The 22855-nt window shown below is 36.4% G+C and overlaps 1 protein-coding gene across 4 annotated transcripts; it reads left to right on the forward strand.

Moving 5' to 3' along the window:
* Window positions 1-11062: 11062 nt before the first annotated feature.
* On the forward strand, window positions 11063-22128 carry LOC107855928 (triacylglycerol lipase 1). 4 transcript variants are annotated; one of them, XM_047398958.1, is made up of 10 exons: window positions 11122-11405; window positions 11803-11913; window positions 14583-14723; window positions 19274-19384; window positions 19481-19624; window positions 19710-19750; window positions 19843-19919; window positions 21043-21138; window positions 21537-21844; window positions 21956-22128. In XM_047398958.1, exons 1-10 carry the CDS (start codon window positions 11271-11273, stop codon window positions 22112-22114), a joined length of 1323 nt encoding a protein of 440 aa, XP_047254914.1. In that variant the 5' UTR covers window positions 11122-11270; the 3' UTR covers window positions 22115-22128. The 4 variants fall into 4 exon arrangements, with proteins under 4 accessions (XP_047254916.1, XP_047254914.1, XP_047254915.1 ...); XM_047398959.1 differs by having other exon boundaries at window positions 11206-11443; XM_047398960.1 differs by having other exon boundaries at window positions 11063-11405; window positions 21537-22128.
* The last annotated feature ends 727 nt before the right edge of the window (window positions 22129-22855 follow it).

The raw sequence follows: 22855 nt of genomic DNA on the forward strand, positions 1-22855 counted from the left end.
CAAGTGAAGTCTAAAAAATCTGAAACAATTTTTTACAACACCCACTGACATTCCTGATCATAATTCAACCTAAAAATGATTACTTTAAGGTCATGAGGGTCGTGAAATAGAGTTGCCAACCTATGAAGGCTAAAATAACACTAAGTCTGAATACTAGCTAAAATTTTCTAAGTCTGGGACCCCTTAACAAGCTTTAAAGGTCAGAGTTAAGCTTAGGATTTTGCGAGGTCTTATAATATCTCCCCTTGGGAATATTCATCCTCGAATGAGACTAACTAAGATGAGAATACTGATAGACTAGATTTAAATATGAGACATGAACAACTGTAACATGATTTCATGACTGACATTACTGATATGCTGAAATTTCATACTGAACATGCATATCTAAAGCATGAGTACATGGCTGAACATAATTTGTGAATGCATGACTGGGATTGTTGATAAGTTGAGTTTCTCATGCTGAACATACATATCTGATGCATGAATACATAACTAAAAAATGCAATGGTAATTGATACCAAGTCCATAAGGAAAATTTGAGCATGGAATTTAGTAAGTTCAAGGGAAAACTGTTACCTTAGGTTGAGTCTGAGTTTGCAGAGAAGAGGTGAGGATACTTGGTCCGCATATTGCTTCTGCTTCCCAAGTAGCTCCCTCGACGGACTGATTCCGCCAAAGAACTTTGACTAGAGGGACCTCTTTATTCCTCAGTCTGTGATAATCAAGGATTTTGACTGGAATCTCCTTATAAGAAAGGCTGTTCTTAACATCTATACTCCCTATAGGGACTACAACTGCTGGGTCACCTATGAATTTCTTTAGCAAGGAGACATAGAACACTGGATGGACTGAATCTAAATCTAAAGAAAACTCAAGCTCATAAGCTACCTTTCTAAAATGGCTGAGAATTCGGTAAGGACCGACATATCGGGGACTGATTTTTCCTTTCTTTCCAAACCTCTTCACTCTTTTCTAGGAGAGATTTTCAAATATGCATAATCACCAATCTCAAACTCAAGATCCTTTCTCCGCATATCTGCGTATGATTTCTGTCGGCTCTGAGCTATCTTATGTCTTTCCCTGATCAACTGAACCTTCTCTAAGGTGTCAAATACCAAGTTAGGCCCTACCACTACGGGCTCTTCCATTTCAAACCAACCAATGGGAGACATACATCTCCTTACATAGAGCGCCTTAAATGGAGCCATCTGTATACTGGAATGATAGCTATTATTATATGCAAACTCAATCAAAGGTAAGTGGTCATTCCAACTACCTTTAAAGTCTATCACACATACTTGTAGCATATCCTCTAAAGCCTGAATGGTTTTTTCTGCTTGACCATATGTCTGAGGGTGAAAAGATGTACTAAGGTAGACTTGGGTACCAAGACCCTTTTGAAAGGCTTTCCAAAAATGAGAGGTGAACTGCGTACCTCTATCTAAGATAATGGACAACGGAACTCTTTGTAATCTGACCAACTCTCTAATATAGAGATTGGCATAGTCCTTGGTTGAATAAAAGGTATGGAGTGGTAGGAAATGAGTTGATTTGGTCTTCCGGTCTACAATGACCGAAACTAAATCATGCTGACGATGAGTACGAGGTAAACCCATCTCGAAATCCATATTCACTTATTCCCACTTCCAAGTGGGAATACAGAACTCCTGCATAGCCCCACTAGGCTTCTGATGCTCGATCTTAACCAACTGACATGTTGAGCACTTAGCTACAAACTATATAATATCTTTTTTTATCCCACTTCAGTGGTAGATCTCCCACAAATCACGATAAATCTTAGTGGCCCCTAGATGAATAGAGTAATGTACACCATGCGCTTCTGCATGAATATATTGTCTCAGGTCATCTACACTTGGCACATATAGCCGACCCTGACAACGCAATACACCATCTTCCCCTTGGGATAAAACCTCCATCTTCTGATCTCTGATTGATTCTTTCAACTTAACTAGGCTGGGATCCCTATCTAAATTTTTCTTCACCTTGGAAACTAGAGATGACTCTAAACTACTCTGCACCCAAACATTACCTTCTGCTGAATCGACTAAGCAGACACACAGTCGGGCAAGATGATAAACTTCCTACCTTCTGACTTAGGCTGGGTGAAGTTGAAGCTACATTCTCTTGCTCTTGTTCTATACTTTCCACTATTTAAACCATGAGTGAGACACATCCTGCAACTTATATGCAGCTAACTCGATAGTCTCACTAGCTGTCACCCCCATAATATCTGTAACCTTCTACACTTGATCAAGAAATTCCCGTGGGCCTTCATCTAACTTTGACCCAATAAAAGATAGAGGGTTTATTCGAGTAAAGTCTCAAATCTTAGTTGCAGCAATATTGGACACTAGGTTGGCCAAAATGATAGCTGGGTGTTTATTCTAGGCTGCCGCACAATGAGCTAGAGTAGTGAAAGCTGCTCTGAATTTAGCGTGGGAGACATGTTCATCCAGAGGATTAGGCTGAACGGGCTGAGGTGCTGGCTGATCTCCCGTTCCTCTTCTCTTAGTCCTCTTTGGAGGTATATTCTATAAATGGAAGAGAAACTTGGATTAGACAGAGAGTTTAACATGAGCTTGTGCTCACCCACACGACATAATTACTGAAAAAAGGGAAAATTTTCCTAAAATATCTCGTAGCCTCCTGTCCATAAGTGTAGCCCACTACACACTTATGCATAAGACTCTACTAGATGTGGCTTTCAAACTTTCTAGGACTCTGTTGAACCTTAGTCTCTGATACAAAGTTTGTAATGCTCTGAGTCTGTACCCCAGATTCTACATGGTGCTCATAGTCTCGAAGGACCACAAGCTAACCTATGACTGGTACCTGCTACAATAACTGAATAATAATCCTGTAATTATGTAGAAATTTGGCAAAAACTTTCCGTAAGGTTCAAATCTGAAATAAATACTGAAACTAAACATCTGTCTAAAAATACTCTAGTCTGAAAAAGCCTCTACTGTCTGACAAGAAGTTGATAGCACAATTCCCCAACTAACTTCAACTACTGAAATAAACTAAGTACTAAAATACTGTAATAATAAATCTATCCTAGAACAATAAGGTCTCACCACTAGTCTATTACCAATGGATCAGGTTGCTAAGTATGATCGGGAGCTCGTGTATCTGAACCTATAATATAAGACATCATAGTACAAAGAAAAGTATGTGTTAGTACTTTGAATATACTGGTATGCTAAGTGAGGTAGGTTGAGATGCATGGGTTCATATGCATGAACAATACTGACCGAATAACATGAGTATAACTGAATGAAAATACATTCATGAAATACGTAAATTGTAACTGAGATCATGATGACACTAGATACTGTGTTCAGAATCACTAGTTTACTAATATATGAGTTTATTGATACTGTATTACTGTTAACTGAGTAATTATATCTAACAGTCCTAATTCTGTGGAACTATTTTGAGTTTCATACTGAACTGAGTGACTATGTCTGACAGTCCCAATTTTTGTAGAACTAAATTGAGTTCTATTCTAAAGACTAAAACTGAGACTGTGGGAGGTAATCATCTAACTGACATACCCCTTTCCAGATAGATTGGTGTCCAACCTATAACCACAGTTGGAAGGGTATCAGTACCGTGCCAAAGGTAAAGATAACTGTGAGTTAACCCCCTCTGATAGAAAGCTCTTTCATCAACCCTCGCTAGCAGGAAAACTCGTATGAAATGTATCAACCCTAGTCTGGCCAGAAAATATCTCAACCTATGCTGGCTATATAGTTCTGTAACATAGGGACTGCTACTAAGGGTCAAACCCTCTGCTGGCAAGAATGCCCCCATCCCTGGGTTCGCTCAGTGCTGAGTCCTACTCCTAACTGAATAGACACTAGACTGATTTCTAAATTGTACTAGGCTGGACTGAGCTGTTACTGATCGTACTATCTAACTGAACTAAATTAAGTTCACTAAGTTCTGTTAACTAACGGAGTACTACTGAATTCTGTTGACTGATAGAATACTAAAGAGTTTTTTTAACTAACTGGATTTACTGAGGTCTGAACTGAATACTGAACTGTAATTATGACTGATTACTGAGGCTACTATTCGTGACACTACTAAGACTATTCTGTAACTACCACAGCTCTAGGTAAACAACTAAATTTTTGGGTATTGGATACCCCAGGACTCAATAGCATGAAAAATAAACATAGCATAAACTTGAAAGTCATAACCATATGCACTTGATCATAACTCACTCATAGAGACATTCCATCAAACACTTGTATAATATAACTTGTACATTAGCTAACATGACATGATTGTTTTCCCTTTTTCTTTGTTTACATGAGCAATTTATCAAACACTTGGAGGACATAATCCATGCACATGACACTAACCATATATAGGCACCATAATTCAAATCCCCATTTACAATTTCAAGAATTTAGGATGGATTTACATGATTCTATACATATATCAAATAACTCCACATGAAACTTGTAACAAAACATGGATCAGAAACCCAATTAATTATTACAATCATGAATATAATCAAACACAATATGAAATTAATGTAATCAATACACTTGAGGTTTTAAAAATATAATCTTGAAATCCAAGGGGGAAGAGACCCTTGAATGAACACTTGGCATATCTTAACAATTAAATTTTGAAAGATTGATGGTAAGTTCTTGAGCCTTAAATTGAATTTGAAATCTCCTAGGGTTTGTTCTTGAGAGCAACTTGTGAAGAATGAATAATTTTTGCTCTTAAAAAGGTTTAATTTCATGTTTTGGGGCTGATACACATGGGAAAGAGACCTAATTACCCCTAAGGACGTGGCTTTTTAATGACTGAAAACTGACCTAGAGATGCACAAACCAACGCGCCACATTATTGGCATCAATGTGATGGCTAATACATCACGTCGAGTCCGCATTGGTTGACTGGAATTTGCACTGGGAGCTGGAGAAAAATATTCATCGACGCGATGGGCAACGTGGTACATCGAGATCATGTCGATCCACTGGTTTGAGCTTTCAAATGTGATCCAAACAAAGTTCAAAAAATCCAAAACTTGTTCGGGAATACTCACTGACATTCCTGATTATGGTTCAACCTAAAAATCATTACTTTAAGGTCATGAGGGTCGTGAAATAGAGTCGCCAACCTATGAAGACTAAAATAACATTAAGTCTGAATACTTAGCTAAAATTTTCTAAATCTGGGACCCCTTAACAAGCTTTAAAGGTTTGAATTAAGCTTAAGATTTTGCGGGGTCTTACAACTGTGACTTTCTTAGGTCATATAATTTCTAGTGAAGGGATCATGGTGGATCCTCAAAAGGTTGCTGCGGTGAAGGAGTGTCCTAGGCCTATGACCTCATTTGATATTTGGAGCTTCTTTGGTTTAGTCGGGGATTATAGGTATTTGTGGAAAGCTTTACTTTGATAGCTGCTTTTTTGACTAAGTTGATTTAGAAGAAGGTTAAGTTTTCTTGGTCGGATGCTTGTGAAGGGAATTTTGAGAAGTTGAAGGATAAGTTGACTTTGGTTCTAATCCTGACCTTACTGGAAGACAATTATAGGTTTGTGGTTTATTGTGATACATCTCGGGTAGGACTTGATTGTAGGTTGATGTAGCATGGGAAAATGATTGCTTATGCTTACAGGAAGTTGATGGTACATGAGAGGAATTATCCTACTCATGATTTGGAGTTATCGGGGTTGTGTTTGCTTTAAAAATATGGCGGCATTATCTGTATGGTGTTCACGTGGATATCTTTTCAGATCACAAGAGTCTTTAGTACATTTTCACTTAGAAAGAGCTAAATCTCAGGCAGACAAGATGGCTTAAGCTTCTTAAAGATTATTATATGAGTCTTTACTACCACCCAAGTAAGGATAATGTGGTTGTTGATGCTCTTAACAGCTTATCCATGGGTAGTCTGGCTCATATGAAGGAAGAAAAGCGCGAATTGGTAAAAGATATTCACCATTTGGATAATCTTGGGGTTCGTCTCTCAGACTCTAAGAATAGTAGTGTAATGGTGCAAGAAGTGGTTCGATCATCTCTTGGTGTGGAGACTAAAGAGAAGCAAGTGCTGGATCCTGTCTTGATGAAAATCAAGAGTGATGTTGGTGGGCAAAAGGTAGTGGTGTTTGAGATCAGTGGTGATGGTACTTTACGGTACCAAGGGAGGTTATGTGTTCCAGATGTCGATGATTTATAACAAAGGTTTTTGGTTGAGGCGCATGAGTTGCGCTATGTTGTTCATCCTAGATCCACAAAGATGTATCATGATCTCAAGGAGATTTATTGGTGGAATGGTGTGAAGAGAGATATGGTTAATTTCATGGCCAAATGCATGGTGTGTCAATAGGTTAAAGTTGAGCACATAAGGCCTGGTAGGTTGTATCAAGAAGTAGAGTTTCCTGAATGAAAGTGGGAGATAATTAATATAGACTTTGTTATCATCCTTCCTCGGTCTCAGAATTAGTATGATTCAATTTGTTTCATCGTGGATAGGATGACTAAGTCTGCACACTTCTTTCTAGTACAGACTACCTTTTTGGCAGAGGATTTTATGAAGTTGTATCTTCAAGAGATTATGAAGCTGGATGGGGTACCTGTCTCATGATTGTGGTACGCAGTTTACATCTTATTTTTGGTGGTCTTTCCAGAAAGGGTTAGGGACTAACGTTAGTCTGAGTACTTCTTTCCATCTGTAATTGGATGGGTAAGTAGAGAGAACTATTCAGACATTGGAAGATATGCTTTGGGCCTGTGTGATTGATTATGGTGGCAATTAGGTTGAGCATCTACTTTTGGTGGAGTTTGCTTACAATAATAGTTACTATTCTAATATTGGTAAGGCTCCTTTTGAGGCATTATATGGTAGGAGATGCAGATCTCTAATTGGTTGGTTTGAGCTTATGGAGGCAAACGTGTTTGGCCCAGATTTGGTTTATCAAGCGATGGAGAAAATAAAGGTGATTCAGTATAGGCTTAAAGCTGCCTAAAGTCGCCAAAAGTCCTATAAGAATGTTAAGAATAGAGACTTGGAGTTTGAGGTCAGGGATATGGTGTTCCTCAAAGTATCTCCCATGAAGTGAGTGGTGCCGTTTGTCAAGAAAGAAAAACTCAGTCCTTGGTTCATTAGTCCTTATGTAATTTTGCAATGGGTTGGCAATGTTTCTTATGCATTGGATTTGCCATCTAATTTAATTTTGGTTCATATGGTCTTTCATGTTTCCATGTTGAAGAAGTATATTGGTGATCCTTCTTCGATTGTTCTTTTGGAAGGATTGGGTATTTCAGATTCTTTGTCTTATAAAAAGGTCCCGATTGAGATATTAGATAAGCAAATTTATCGATTGCGGACCAAGGATGTGGCTTCGGTTAAGGTTCTATAGCGGAACCATAAGGTGGAAAAAACTACTTGGGAAGCGGAAGAGGACATAAAGTCCAAGTATCCATATTTTTTTCTACTCTTGGGATTTGTGCAGAAGGTATGTATTTTCAACACATCTTTATTTTCTGAGTTTGTTAAGAAAAAGATTAACATCTTTGCCCCTTTGTTTTACAAACTTTGTTAAAATGATGTTTGATAATGCAAATGACTCTGTGTGTGGTTACCCCTACCTTATCCGTCATTTGGGGACGAATGTTCCTAGTAAGGGAGACTGAAACATCCTGGGTTTTGACCCTTAGAAAATTTCCTAGAATTCCGTTCTCCGAACCCAATACGACTTATGGGTACGAGCTATATGTTGGGGTACGAGTGATATGGTCCTATCGTATGCTGACCAGTGTTAGTTTGTGGGAAGGTTTTGGTTGCTGAAATGGGTACGACTTAAGGATATAAGTTGTAACTGTTCGGTACGAGTCATATCAGGGACTCGTATGATGGGCAGAATTTGATCCTCCTGGTATGTCATTCTGCTAGGGATACAGGTCATGGGTACGAAGTGTATGCTGTGGTTACAACTTGGTTGGATGAGTCTTATACTGGACAGTGTCTAATCTAAGGTTGAGGCTTAAATACGAATGGTGGGTACCGATTGTATAGGAGGGTACGACTCATATGGGTCAGTTGTATTCCTGTGATGAATTTTAAGGGACTTAAGTGGGGGTATTCTGGACATTTTTCTACTTACCCTAATTAGGACCCACGACTTCTAATACACTTAGGAGGTTATTTATCCTATTATTGTATTCATTAACATTTAGAAACTATTCCGAAACCTCTTATAATTCTCTCAAGAGCTTTTAGGGTAAGAAGGCTAGGGTTTTATCCTGAGGATTGCTTAGGGCTTATCTTGGTGATTTCTTTCCATCAATTCTTTGGTGTAATGCATGATTCTCTTCCCTCGTTGTAATTTCAACTAAAGGCATGGTTTATATGATTAATTTCACGTTTTTACTATTTCATGATTATGGCTTTCAACTATTATTTGGGGGGAGGGGTTGATATTAAATGCTTGGTTATGGTTTCCTATGGTTTTAACTATGCTTTTATATGCATTAATAGTGGGTTTGGACAATTGGATTGCATGGTAATGGTTTAATGATCTTTGAAATTAGTTTTGGTTATATTATGCCCCCAAGGTGTTTAATAAAATGCTTATAAAGATATGTTAATTGCATTGACTTCTTTTAATGGAACTCTTGAATGTTTTAAACTTAGTAAAGGAATTATGCATGGTTTAAATGGTTTGAAAAGGCTAAAGGCTAAATAATTGTGCTTTTGAAGAACATGAAAGTTTATCAAGTGGTTAAATATAGTATATGAAAAGGGCACTTGAAAGTCGCTTTAACCTAAATGGTTTAGCTATGGATATTACTTGCAAGTAGGGGGTAGTATGATGATACCACTAATATTGATCTTGGTTAATAAAATGGTAAATGGATTTGATTGTTTTTTTGGAAACAATTTTAATTGGACATTAATAGAGGGATGTGTAGCAAAACTGTGGAAGGTGGCGGTCCCGAAGAGATCAAAATTGAAAACTCGTATTTGTCGATATAAGGATTCATCTTAGTGGACCGTGTGTATGATGTCACACTACTAGGGGATGTACTAGTAATCCTTTTTGATACTTCCCTGGTCGTGCGGCTACACGCACTGGGGCCCTTTCAGTAGGGTAGATGAACCCATATCGGCCGTGGGTGGTTTAGAACGATCAAGCTACACAACCCAAGTAAAGATTTTCAATGCATGCTAAACTCGATTCCTTTTCCCGACACTTATATATGTATGGTTGTATGCATTATGGATGGTTAATACTTGGTTTTATAACTGGCATTATTTTATCCTTATCCTGAGATTCATGCCAGCGGTCACTCAATAAACCCGTCTACTAGCTGCTGTATACCCACGCTATGCAGAAACCGCCCATTCTACTTCTCTTATTTTGCACGCGGATTCAGTATTAGTATTTGGACTGAAGTGGTGAGCTTTCATCCTTTCGAAAGACATCATTTCACGTTATGGATTTCTTTAGATACTTTTCTTTTATTTTGGATATTTATTTTGGCCATAGTTGGGGGGCATGTCCCAACCGAATTTGTTTACTCTTTCGGATAGAGGCTTTGTGGTACTCTTGGGGGTTGGTATGAGTAGAATCACATTGGTATCGGCCTTGGCATTAGAATAGGCTGGTGAGCTGACACCACATCACATGATTTCTCACTGTTCCATTATATTATATTTTGGGATTGATTATTATATTATATTATATTATATTTTGGAATTCTGTTTGGTTATGACCTTTGTGGCTATGGTTTGGTTTGGTATGATTGGGCGGTTGGTGTGATACAGTTGGATTCGATTGGGTTGGTCATGGTTGTGACCCTATCCTAGAGTCTTGATGAGAACATTTACGCTATCTTGTATATGTTCGAAATTCAGCCTATCAAAGGCTGGATAAAGGTGATTGGGTTGGGTAACAGGAGGGCGGTCCCTGGTCCTGGTTGAACTTGGGATGTCCATTACGACAAGGCTTGGGGTCGGGTCATGTCACTAACTTTTCATTAATCTAAACTGTGATCTATTGAAAATCCTAATTTTTTTAAATCCATTTCACTTCATTTTTAGACTCATTTAAGAACACAAAATATAATAACAAGAAGTGTACATTACAAGTTATGATACAATTTTAACAATTGTTGGATTTTTTCGCAACAGCTTCCTTAAGAAAATTTTGAAATTCAAATTTCTTTACTTTTGAAATAATATTTGAGAACAATAACAATAACAAACCCCCCCAAAAATCACATTTTGACTTAAAAATATATCACAAATTAGAATTTCAACAACTGTATCAAGTGTTAAGAGAAGAAATACCATAAATTATAATTTCTTTCTTATGCATGAAATATTAAAATTGTTAATCTTAACTTTGAAAAGAAGATAACATAGTTTATCTTTTTCTTCATTAACTCATAAATCTTATTTTCTAAAATCAAATAAAAGAGAAGTCTTTATCCGGGAAGAGAGAAAAATCGCCGATTTGAAAGAAAAAAGGAACAACGAATGTCCCTTAGGTTGAGGTCGTCGAAGCTTGAAATCGCATAGAATTATCGATTATTTGTTAGAACAACTATAAGAGAAGAGAGAATAGCAGTAGAGGAATGTGAAAAGAGTTTGCCGTTTTTGATTTTACAAAAACAAATTTTGCTTTTGTTTTTGAATTGAATGGGTAGGGATTCTTTTTTATATTTTGAGAAAATTTAACAAGTTCTTTTTAAATATTAATTTGATCTCCAATAACTTATAGTGTATTTGATCAAATTTATAAAAATCAGCTTATTGTGAGAAATATTTTTATCAAAAGTAATTTTGAAAAATGTACTTTTAATAAGAAGTAGTATGTGATTGACCAATAAATTTAAAAAATATTTTAAAATAATAATTAGTGTTTAGTCAAACTTTTAAAAGTTTATTTTAAGTGTATATTTATTAAAAAAGTACTTTTAGGAGAGCTATTTTTCTTTAGCTTATGAAAAACAGCTCCTAAAACTACCTAGAATTACTTATTTTCGCTCATAAATTTGAACCAACAACTTAAAATTTTAAAATAAGTACTTTTGAAAAAAAAAATAAACTATTCAAAGTTTTCACCAAATTTTAATTTGCAAACTTAAAAAGACACCCTTGGCTTAATTTTTCGGAAAGTCAACAAGAAGTTGATTAAAAGATGAGTGAGTAGCTCAATCGTAGCTTTAGTCTTGTTGCTTTACAACCAACCACGTGCTTCAGGGAGAAAATGGATCATAGTGGATTACTTGCGGCGCTTATTATTATGCTTTTCGTGTTCTCTGTCGGTGCGGTTCCACAACTCGGAGGTGGTCTATGCGCTCACCTCATACAATCTGCTGGTTTCCCCTGCACAGAGCACCGGGTACACTTCCTCATAAATCTCTGATTATTGCTACGCAGGTATTTGTCTTTAGAGGTGGAGCCTTAGGTATCTTAATTACTAATTAAATAATAATTTCTTGAACACAGATTTAGTTAGACATGATTTATATATACCTGACTTCTAACTAGTTTGCAATTGAGGTGTACCTGATTGATTGACCATTTCTTTTTATCCAACTTGTGCGATCTTTTTTTTTTTTCCTGGAGTTCAGTTCAAATGTCCTGCTGGAAACTATTAAAAATAGGGATATAGACATAGTGTTCTTTGACAAGATATTACTTTTAAGTTTTATGTATGCTGTATTCAATCATAAGAGGCCTTGTGTGATACTTCTACTTGATTCAACTGATTTTTTTTGTGCAATGAATCCATGTAGACTAAGACAGAGGATGGTTACCTCCTTGGACTTCAACGTGTGTCGTCTCGCTCAACAATTGTCAGAGGAGAAATGGGTCTTCCAGTTCTGCTCATCCATGGACTCTTCATGGTAATGTTGCTAACAAATCTTGAAACTTTTTTATATGCTACCTTTTGAATAATAGGACTTTATTGCAGTTTTTAACCTGTTTGGAGCATACTTAGATTCCTCTATCTATATATATGATGTGTCCCTACCTGGCTTGGTTAATTTCAGCGTAGTGCACTGAGTCTTATAATGATTGTCACCCTAAACAGTGTCATTTCTCCAAATCATTCAGAGTTTCTTCTCTGTCAGAAGTGTACTACATCTGAATATCGGGTCTGACTGGTTAAATTGGCTTCAGTTATCACATTCTGGGATGATTTCATGTTCCTAAAGAAGAATGAAGCTTAAAGTTTGACCAGATACCAACATTACCGGTTTCAAAAAAAAAAAAAGTTCAAATGAATACCAAGAAGTAAATTTGTTCTGTTGGGATAAAAGAGACATTGTGTCTTCGTGGAGAAGATTGTATAAGCATGTGTTTGTGTAATATACCACAATTACAATAAATTACAGTTGAAATAATAAAAATCAACAAAAAATGAAGAAAATAAAATAATCTTCTTGGCTGAGGCGTGGATATCTCGCTCTCTTTAAGGAGATTCAAGCCCACTGTGGCATAATCTACACCGGTCCAACAATATTTCTCTTGACTTGTCCCCTCCAGGATACAACAGTCCATCAACGATATACAACTCAAGTGACTCCAGATTAGTTGAAGAGTCCACAGGTCTACTACAAAAACATCTTCCTTCAACATATTAAAACTCTCTTTTGTATAGTGAATATAGTTGTAGACTTAGAATGCCTTTCTTCGTCTCAACTCTCTCTTTCACTAATATAGTTACTCTCTTTTGTGTAGTGAATATAGTTGGAGACATAGAATATTGTTTGTCTCAACTCTCTCTTTCACTAATATAATTTCCACACTTATCATATTTCCTTGTACTTAATATTCTCTAACAAAAAGGAAGAAACACCACTATTTATAGGTGTATTATTCTTTCATGTAATGAATAGGAAGTAGCGGGATAGTAAAGATGGTAGATGAATGACCTAGAAATTACAAGAGTTAAGGAGAACTTATTGCCGCATTCATCCACTATTAACTAATCAAAGTAATGGCACAAAGGCTACATTCTTACCACTAACTCATAAGATTAAACACACAAATAATGAGAGTAAAGGGATATTAAGTGGTAGAATTATGGATGATTAAAGTGAGAAGTTACAAGAGTTATCACAAATTAATGGTCACCACTTTCTCCACTTTATAGTGTCCATAAATTATCATGCAAGTTAATTTTAATATTAAAATGCATAGTAACACCAACAAAATGCTTTTGGAGAGAGCATCTTGTGTAAGAATGCCTTTGTGGAGACCATCTTAGATTAGGCGAGATAGGTAGGACGATGTAAAAGTTCAAATGAAGCATCTTGAATAGCATTTAATCTCTTCATTTTCATAGATACAAAGAAACAACCAAATGATGTGTCAGCAGAATTGCACTGTAAAACTCAAACCAGCTCAATGTTTTTAGGTGTATTGTTTACTTGTTTAATGTTTTACATGCTATATGAGCTTACTTTTGAAGTACCTTCTTGGTACTCTAGCAATCAATTATATACCTGATCTTATAATATTTTTATCTGCTATATGACCTTCATTAGGAAATGCAACTCGAAGTTAATATCTCTGGATCTTAGTGCTAGAGTGTCCCAGATGGGCTGATGGGGCAGATTGTTATTTCTTTTTATGGTTTTGGGAAATCCTCATCTCAAGAGCTTTATAAGTTGAGTTCAAGGAGGCACATTGAGCTTGAGTTAAAATTTTAAGTTCAGGGTTTGGGGTAATGGATTCAGGTTCATTTTCTTTTGCATCCATCCAGGATTTTAATGATTAACTGTAAGATTTTGCAATGTAGAATAATGACCATTCAGGAAATTTGTAGCTCTTATGTATTGGAGTCTCAAAAAATTGAGCATACGTAGTAATAACAAATAACTATCCTGTTTAGTGAATTTATAAGAAAAAGAACATCCTTTTGAAAGAAATCAGGTAATAGTAATAGTAAAGAAGTCATGCTCTGTTTCTTCTTTAAGCTCAATGCCAGGTGGCCATAACATGCCATAAATCACATTTATAATCAGTAAGAAACAAATTTACGTACTACAACAATGTTTATTTTGGGCAAATTTCCAGTACAAGCATGATTCCAGCTCTACTATGAAATGTGACTAACCTCCATCTTGTGGAAACTTCAGCCTTGACAATTCAGATCATTTCATATTCAGCTAGTACTGCTCCCACTGATGCATGTAAGGAACTTGAGTAGATGCTCTAGTTAGATCATTCCAAATCATCTGAAGAAAAAGGAAGTGTCTAGAATACTCTCAAGCTGTATCAGGACACGTAGCTCAGGAACTTCTGTTAACCTTTTACTAATTAACCAAAGGTAGCATGCCTCCGTTTACAAGTCATCCGAAAAGTAAGAAGAAAATTTAAGAGTTCTTCAAGGTATCAAGCCCTGTTCACAAGTTATTTGAATTGTAACAGTACAGTTTAGTGTTCTTTGTTTGAAATATACCAATATCCTGCAAACGAGTGCAGAGGGATACTTGCATTTATGGTACAGTTGACAACTGACCTTTTCCCCAACCTCTGAACTTCCACAGAATCTTGTTTTATTCAGGCAGGTGATGCATGGTTCATGAATTCTGCTAGTCAGTCATTGGGCTTTATCCTTGCTGATCAAGGTTTTGATGTGTGGGTTGGAAATGTGCGTGGCACACGTTGGAGTCATGGGCATGTATCTTTATCAGTGAAAAATAAGGTAAGATTTCAAACTTCATGTATGTCAAATGTATATGGGTAATTTCTAGTTTTGCATACATTTTGTCCTTCATGAGGTAGTCTAGAAGCTGTCATAGGCTGATCCACGATTCATACTTGATTGATTCAACCATTATTCTTTAGCACTGAATCCATTGCACTGTGGAATTATAGTTTCAAAATTTGATATTTCTTAAAATTTGTGATCTTTTACCTATATATCTATATACCGTGTGAAAATGATATGTACAGACTGCAGATGAGTTCATTCATTTCACAATGTATCCCCCACATGGACTTGCTTTGCATGCCATGGCCAAGCCTTTGTTTTCCTGCCTACATAATGGGTCAGCTATCTATGACATCGGAAATAAAAGGCTGAGTCGCAGAAAGTCTATTGTAGACCCTGGTGGTTTTCTTTGGCGATGATAATAATCCCTTTTTGCCTCTTAAATTATCTGCACTAGTTTTTGTAAATTGAGTGAGAGAACATTATATGTACGACGAGTCAAATGATATGCAGAACATCTCCAGAGAAGGGATCTAACTGTGAGAAGCTGCTCAACTGGAACAACCTCGAATTGGGGTTAAATTAACTTGACGTCTAAATTTTTAGATCTGTTGTACATGGGAACATGGTACATGAACTGGGCTTTGGCTATTGTGCCATAAAAAAAGTAGAGCTCAAATTCTTTGAATACATTTGTCGTGTGGCCACCAGTACTTTGGGGATGAAAGGGCAAAAAAAGAAAATGAGGCATGGAAATCATGAATACTTTTAATCTTTTATCATGATCTTCATATTTTTCACAAAAAGAAAAAGGAAAAAAAGAAGACTGATAATGATTAACCTTCAACTATACTAAGTAAATTTACCTTCAACCATGTACAAATTTGCTGCAAGTAAAATACAAATCACAAAATTTTTCAGTTATTTGAAGAGTTCAGAGTATCATGAATCAGTTAGTGAATGCTTTTCATTTTTCATGTTGCCAAAATTAATGATACAACCCAAACCCCCCTAAGCCGTGATGACACCTAGCCCAACCCATCAGGCGAACCATACAAGACAAGTACACCCAAAATGGAAGACAATAATACCATGGAAGCTAATACAATCACCCCAAGAACTGGTGTCACAAGTCATGAACTACCAGGAATAGAAAATATAACTGATAGGAGTATCATCTGTTTGAAATACAAAGGAGATGTAAAGGACTTTCAGCTACCATGAACCAGCTGGCAGCTCAGAACTGGGATGCAGATAGATCCCTGAAACTCTCTGCTGTATTCCACAATAGCTCGGAATCATATCTGCACACAAGAGTGCAACAAGTGTATTATGAGTACACCAACACATACTCATCAAGTATCATCAGCTGTTACCAACAATAGTAGTGGCTAGGGTTTACCGAAAATACTTTCTCTCAAGTCTGTGCAATTATTATATTTGACTGTAATGATATACGTGATCAACCAACTAAAAGACCTGGTAGAACCTATGCGTTTCAATATACCATCATAGGGCCCATTTCATCCACAGTCAACAATATCTCATCAATAGCCCAACCGATTGTGTGTTTGTTTCTACGTCCACAGTGGTAGCAACCGGACTTATCTCGTGGTGTTACCTACACTTGTTAACAGACAGTCCATCAGAGACACCATTACTTGTATTGAGCTATGCGTTTCAATAGACCTTCCTTATTCAACGTTACCTCATCAATTGCCCCAATCAACTGTGCATATCACCCGACTGTCCACACTAGTGGCAATCCCGACTGTGCATGAAGTAATATTGCCAACAACCAGTATGATGCTATTACCATCTCATCATACACATGGATCTTATCAATGATCTTACAGACTCAATAGTCCTATCACTGTGTCATATCGGGCTCACAGGACCTCCCAAAATCTTATATAACATCTCCGAAACAATACTCCCTCTGTCCTAATTTATATGTCTCACTTTTCTTTTTAGTCAGTCCCAAAAAGAATTGACACATTTCTACATTTAGTAACAACTTAACTTTAAAATGTCTATTTTACCGTGAATGAATTGATTTATAGCCACACAAACATCTATGAATTATTTTTGACCTCAAGTTTCAGAAGTTTTTCTTTCTTAAGCTCCATGCCAAGTCAAACTAACTCATATAAATTGAGACGGAGGGAGATAATATATTTAGAATAAGGAGCAGAGAGAGAAATAACACAATCCATGGCATGTAGAAGTTGATATAAATTTCAGCAAATGCATAGATAAATCATGGTCTTTTATGTAAACTAGTCAAAAATCATCAACAATTTGCATATGATACTCAAGTTTTTAAGAATTCAAGTTTGCTTAACAACTTAGTTTGAAAGTTGAAATTATGATGATGTTTTTCTTTCCATATCAAATTTTCATAGATAAGCTAAGTCATAGCATTTAGTTTTTCTAATTTTTTGAATCCGTTTAATATGCTTTTTTCCAGGTTTACTGATTAAAAAAGTCAGTAAACTCTTTTTCATGCTTAACCAATATATTTGTTGTAAAGAAATGGATCTTGGGCCTAACTCAACTCCAAAAGCTAGCTCATGAGGAGAATATTACACTAGTCCATATAAGGAAATCAACTACCCATCCCTTTTCCGATGTGAGACTCTTAACATTCGCCCGCAGGCCTAGATCTAGTTAACTGGAGCATGAACAATATAATATGGGGATCCAACATCGGTGAATAAAGATTGGAATATGCTTGGCTATGATACCACTTGTTATGACGGAAAGAGACACTCCGGAAATGAAGAAAATAAGACACCAAATTTAACGTGGAAAAACCCTTCCAATCGAAGATAACAACCGCAGGATCACAAAGCTCCAAATAGACTCACTATAACAATAAGAGGCTTACGAATATTCTCCAAAATGGCTACACAACAAATGCCAAACACGGAGAAGCAATTACTACACCAACAAAAGTAAATCAAGAGAAATTACCCAAAATAGATCTGTTTTTCGGGACTTGAAACAAGATGTTGCTGACGTCTAAATCCGATCTTCACCGTCCAAATCAAAGACCACGATCTTAAGACCACTCAATCAAAATTTCAGCCCGATCCAATGGTGAATGAGCTGGAAATTGAGATCTGAAGGTGGCTGATTGAAGAGCAAAGGCTGCAGCAGAAAGAACTCTTTTTCTCTCTTCTCTCTTGGTGAAAGCTCTCTAAAACCTCTCTTTTGTGCTAATGCCTTTCAAAAACAAATACCGATGAGCATTGAATAATTCTCTCAAGTTTGTCCTATTTATTATAAGTATGAGTGGTGCTTTCTCCTAAAGCCAAACCATCTCCAAATAGGAATAGAAATTCGAATACTATTCCAAATAGGATTGGAAACCAAAAGAGAGTAGGATTAGGTCATGGGCCTTTGACTAGAACATGATCCACGACCCAACAAACTCCCCTTCCAGCCAAGAGGCCAAATGGATTTTCAAGCGGAGGAACTCAGGGCTCACGCCTGCCAAAGTTCTACAATACTTATGCTTCTTTACAATCACCACGTTCATTACCATATTTGTAGAATGATCGAAATAATTAGGTTTCATGTGTGAGTTAGCAAAGCAAACCTCGAAAGACGCCATATAAGAAGACAAGCGAGAAATATATTAAAAGTGACACAATAGTTTAACGTGGTTTAGTCAATCGACCTACATCCACAAAAGGAGATGAGAAATTCACTATAAATCTTGAGAGAAACAATTTCACAAAATTCACTTAGAATGAAAAGAGTTCACATAGATAACACCGCAACACTTGTGTCTCACAATTTCTCCCCCTAAACAAATCTCTCAAAACACTTATGACTACATTGTGAATGCTATCAAGTTAGAAGGAATGAGCCTCTATTTATAGAGTCATAAACCTTTTCCTACCATAGAAGGATTAGCCAAATATGAAAAAATCTGTGTTTTCCTTTTCGTAGAAGGAAAATCCAATTATGTTAAGAAAGTCAAGACAAACACCCAACAATTTCCCCCCTTGGCTTGAATTTCTGACAAAATAAATCTGTTTCACCTTCTTCATGTTATCTTCAACAAGTTTAATCTCCATCTCCAAAATCTCTTCCATTAAATCTTTGTCTCTACACCGAGTGTTACTCTGATAAAATTTCTCAAACAAAAATCTTCATTATCGTCACATAGGATGCAGCTAGAACTGAACCTGCTAAGATGAACACCCATTTTTATCCTCGCTCAAATACCATGTGAAGAAATACATCTTGTGTGTAACACAATCTCAAAAGCTAGCTTATTAGGAGAGGATTGCCCAAATCCATAAAAGGAGACCAACTACCCATCCCTTTTCCGATGTGGGACTCTTAACATTTATCATATTGGACAGAAGATGTGCGAGTTATTACCAGAGATTTCATACATTTCTTTGTTCTTATAAAAGTATAATTTCTTGAAGAAATCATATATGAAGTTCCTGATGATGTGCTAGTTACCAAATATACACAACTGTTTGTATTGGAAGTGTCTTTCATCCTCTATTGAATATCAGGAATTTTGGGACTGGAGCTGGCAAGAGTTGGCTCTTTATGATCTTGCAGAAATGATTCGATATGTAAATACAATCACAAAAGAAAAACTTTTTGTTGTAGGACATTCACAGGTTTGATTCTTTCATAGCATCTACGTCCTACGTAACTATAAGGTTTTCTCTCATTGCCATAGCATCTTATGTTATTTTTCCTTATTTTATATTCAGGGAACAATCATGTCTCTTGCTGCTTTTACTAAGCCAGATATTGTGGAGATGGTCAAAGCTGCAGCGCTCCTTTGTCCTATAACATATTTGGATCATATCACCACAGGTTTTGTGCTTAGATTAGTGAAAATGCGTGTTGATGAGGTAAGGAAACATTGTCTCGCCATGTTAGTCTCACTATATATATGACTTGAAAAATACTCTTGACAAATTTTATGCTATGGATTAGATAATTCTTGCATTGGGCTTCCATCAACTTAATTTCAAAAGGTTCTGCAAAATCTTTCACTTCTTTATCCAGTGTTCTTATGATCTTCTATTGCCTCTCTTTGAATTCTTGACACTTCTTATAATTTTTGCAGTAATATAGGGACTCAAATCATGGATATGATGTGCGATGGGCATATTCACTGTGACATCTGGCTTAGTGCTATTACAGGTTCTTCTTCATTATACATCCTCCTTTTCTCGGCATTTCTTACTTGTTCCGTACAAGTTCTCTATTGTACTTCTTAAGCTGGATATGAAGGATTACGTTTAGCCTGTTGATGTCAAAAAGAAGTTGGTTGGTTCTACTATTCTTCTGGCACTAGCATCATACAGAGAAATTTGTTTGCTCTATTATCTCTGCAGTTTGGTAAAATGTCTATTTTTCTGATTCTATCTTCCCATCATAAGCTTAGATTGGTCAATTGCTGGACTAGAATGGTTTGGCTATCCTTTTTTCTTATTTAGAATGGTTAAACTATCTTAAGCAAGAATTAGCCAGTTTAAGAGAAGGTAGAAACCTAGAAACATCTTAGAAGTGCCTGCATGTCATTTCAAATGTATCCTCTGTGTGAACTTTGTTTTCTGCTTAATGTTTTAACTGCCATTCACACTAGAGAATTCAATTTGTCATTATATGACTAACCTTGGAAAAGCAATACTTCTATGATTGGATTGAGTACGTTAGATATTCCTACTACTATTTTTAGCAACTATAATAAGATTAAGGTCAATAGGTAACTGTTTTGCTTTATTAGGCAACTATTTACTTGATGTAACATAATTAGGCAACTTCTTTCGGAATAGCATCTGGAAATCAATGGCAATAGGAATTGTTGGAAGTAATGTAATGCTGTTTTGTAACTACATTAGGATTGAGAGATTGTTCTTAAGCATTTTCAAGTTCTCTGCCTAGCTATATTTTTTACGGTGGTTGAAAAACAGCTAATCTGGGCAAGTTTTCAATAAGTACTTGATAGTCAGGTTCAACTTCATGCATAGTGTATTGGCTAATCCTTATACAGCAGGTCGGTTTTTTATATGGTGAATTGGGCTTGGTCATGAAATTCATTATCCAAATATTTCATCCCAAAATGTAAAAAATTTCCTTGCTTTTGTCATATTCAGTTCACATTAATTTAGTTTCATTATTTTATTCATCATAGATATTTTTTATTGCTATCGTGTTGCTTTATATATTTTGCATATCTTCTAATTGAGCCCCTAAACTATCTCATAAAGTATGAACTTTACTTCGTCTTTCCATACTCTCTCGATGATCAATGTTCATGCAGGCAAGAATTGTTGCTTCAATGATTCGCGGATTGATTTCTATCTTGAATACGAACCTCATCCATCATCCTCGAAGAACTTGCATCATCTCTTCCAGAGTATGTACATACTTTCAGATTATGTAAAATATAGTATGCCATTACTATTTTCTTCTTTCCAAATTGGATAGGAAAAAGTAAGTTTGGCCCCTGGGGTTGGGGTGACAAGGACTGGAAGTCACATGTAGTTAAATCTAGAACTTCGACCACTAAACCAGTACTTGGGGTTTGTCTCCTATTCCCTGTTCATCTCAATTTCTTGAATCAGCTCTCTTCAGTTTAAGGTCTCCTGAACAAGGTTTAAGTGAGGACTTTCCTCCTCTTGGGCACTGTTATACCTAAGTTTCGCGAAATACGTTGATGTTGTTATGATCTTTGCTACTTTGAATGCGTTCACGTGTGGGTTAACTGTTCATATTGTCATTCTGGTCCTTATATTCCTGATCCAAAATTTGCAGTGATTCGCAAAGGGAGTTTTGCCATGTATGATTATGGAATGTGGAGAAACCTCATGCGCTACAGCCAACCAAAGCCCCCAGTATTTGATATCAGCCAGATTCCCACTTCATTGTCATTGTGGATGGGTTATGGGGGAAATGACGGGCTAGCAGATGTCATCGACGTCCAACATACACTTAAGGAGCTAAAATCAAAGCCAGATCTTCTTTATATCGAGGAATATGGTCATATTGACTTCCTCCTGAGTATAAAGGCAAAAGCAGATGTTTATGACGGCATGATTAGGTTTTTCAATTCCGTACAAAAGGTAAGCAGTTTTAAGTAGTGGCTGATTAGCATGTGTCATGTGTGGTGGCCCTGGTCTCTTGTCCATAGTCTTGTACATAGCATGATGATGTTGCTTGTGCTAACTCTTCAGGTCCTAACAGTTTCTGGCATGTATGGTGTGTGTATAAAACCATTACCAATCCTTGTATTAGTGGTTTACAAGTGTGCAGGTCTATCAGTTCCTTCAATTCCTTCAATTCCTAGGCAAAGGTTACTGTTCAAGTACATTATGTTTCCATATATATTATAGTATTTCATTCTTAATCATTCTCGTAAGAATTTGCTACCTGTTTGCCTGCCAATGCTTAATACTCTCTGCCCGTTGTCAACTACAGTCAAAAGTCATTTCCGCAGCGTTAGAAAGTCTTTTTTTGAAGCTGCTGAGGAAACATTGAGTGACAACTCTTTTAGTGTGAAAACAGCATGCAGCCAAGTCAAACGACTTATCTAGTGGTTGCAAATGTCTCTAGTTCAATTCTAAAAAGGGCAAAGGTATTAATATACCCTCAAACTTTGATAAATGGTACAAATATATCTTTCGTCATACTTTGGATACAAATATATCCTTACCGTTAATGAAAAGGTACAAATATACCCTTATCACTAATGGCGGGACATGTGTCACGATCGTGTTCCTCCATTAGCGATAAGAGTATATTTGTACCATTTATCAAAGTTCGAGGGTATATTTGTACCTTTTTCATGTTTATAATTTGCTTTCTCCGTTTCATATTAATTGATCATTTTATTAAAAATAATTATTTTATATTAATTGTCCATTATACTAAATCAAAAAAATATTGATTAAATTTAAATTATATTATCCTTGTAGTTAATTCATTCTGAAAGTCTTCACATTTGTTTATAAAGTTTTCAAGAAATTTTTAAGAGGGAAAGGCCACGGAAGCAGGCAACTTTCCGTCAGCAAGCGTGCTACTCCTGCCTGCTTCATCAGTTACTTGCTCCATGATTTTACTATATTATTTTTAAT

Source organism: Capsicum annuum, chromosome 11, assembly GCF_002878395.1.
Source record: "Capsicum annuum cultivar UCD-10X-F1 chromosome 11, UCD10Xv1.1, whole genome shotgun sequence".
NCBI lineage: Eukaryota > Viridiplantae > Streptophyta > Magnoliopsida > Solanales > Solanaceae > Capsicum > Capsicum annuum.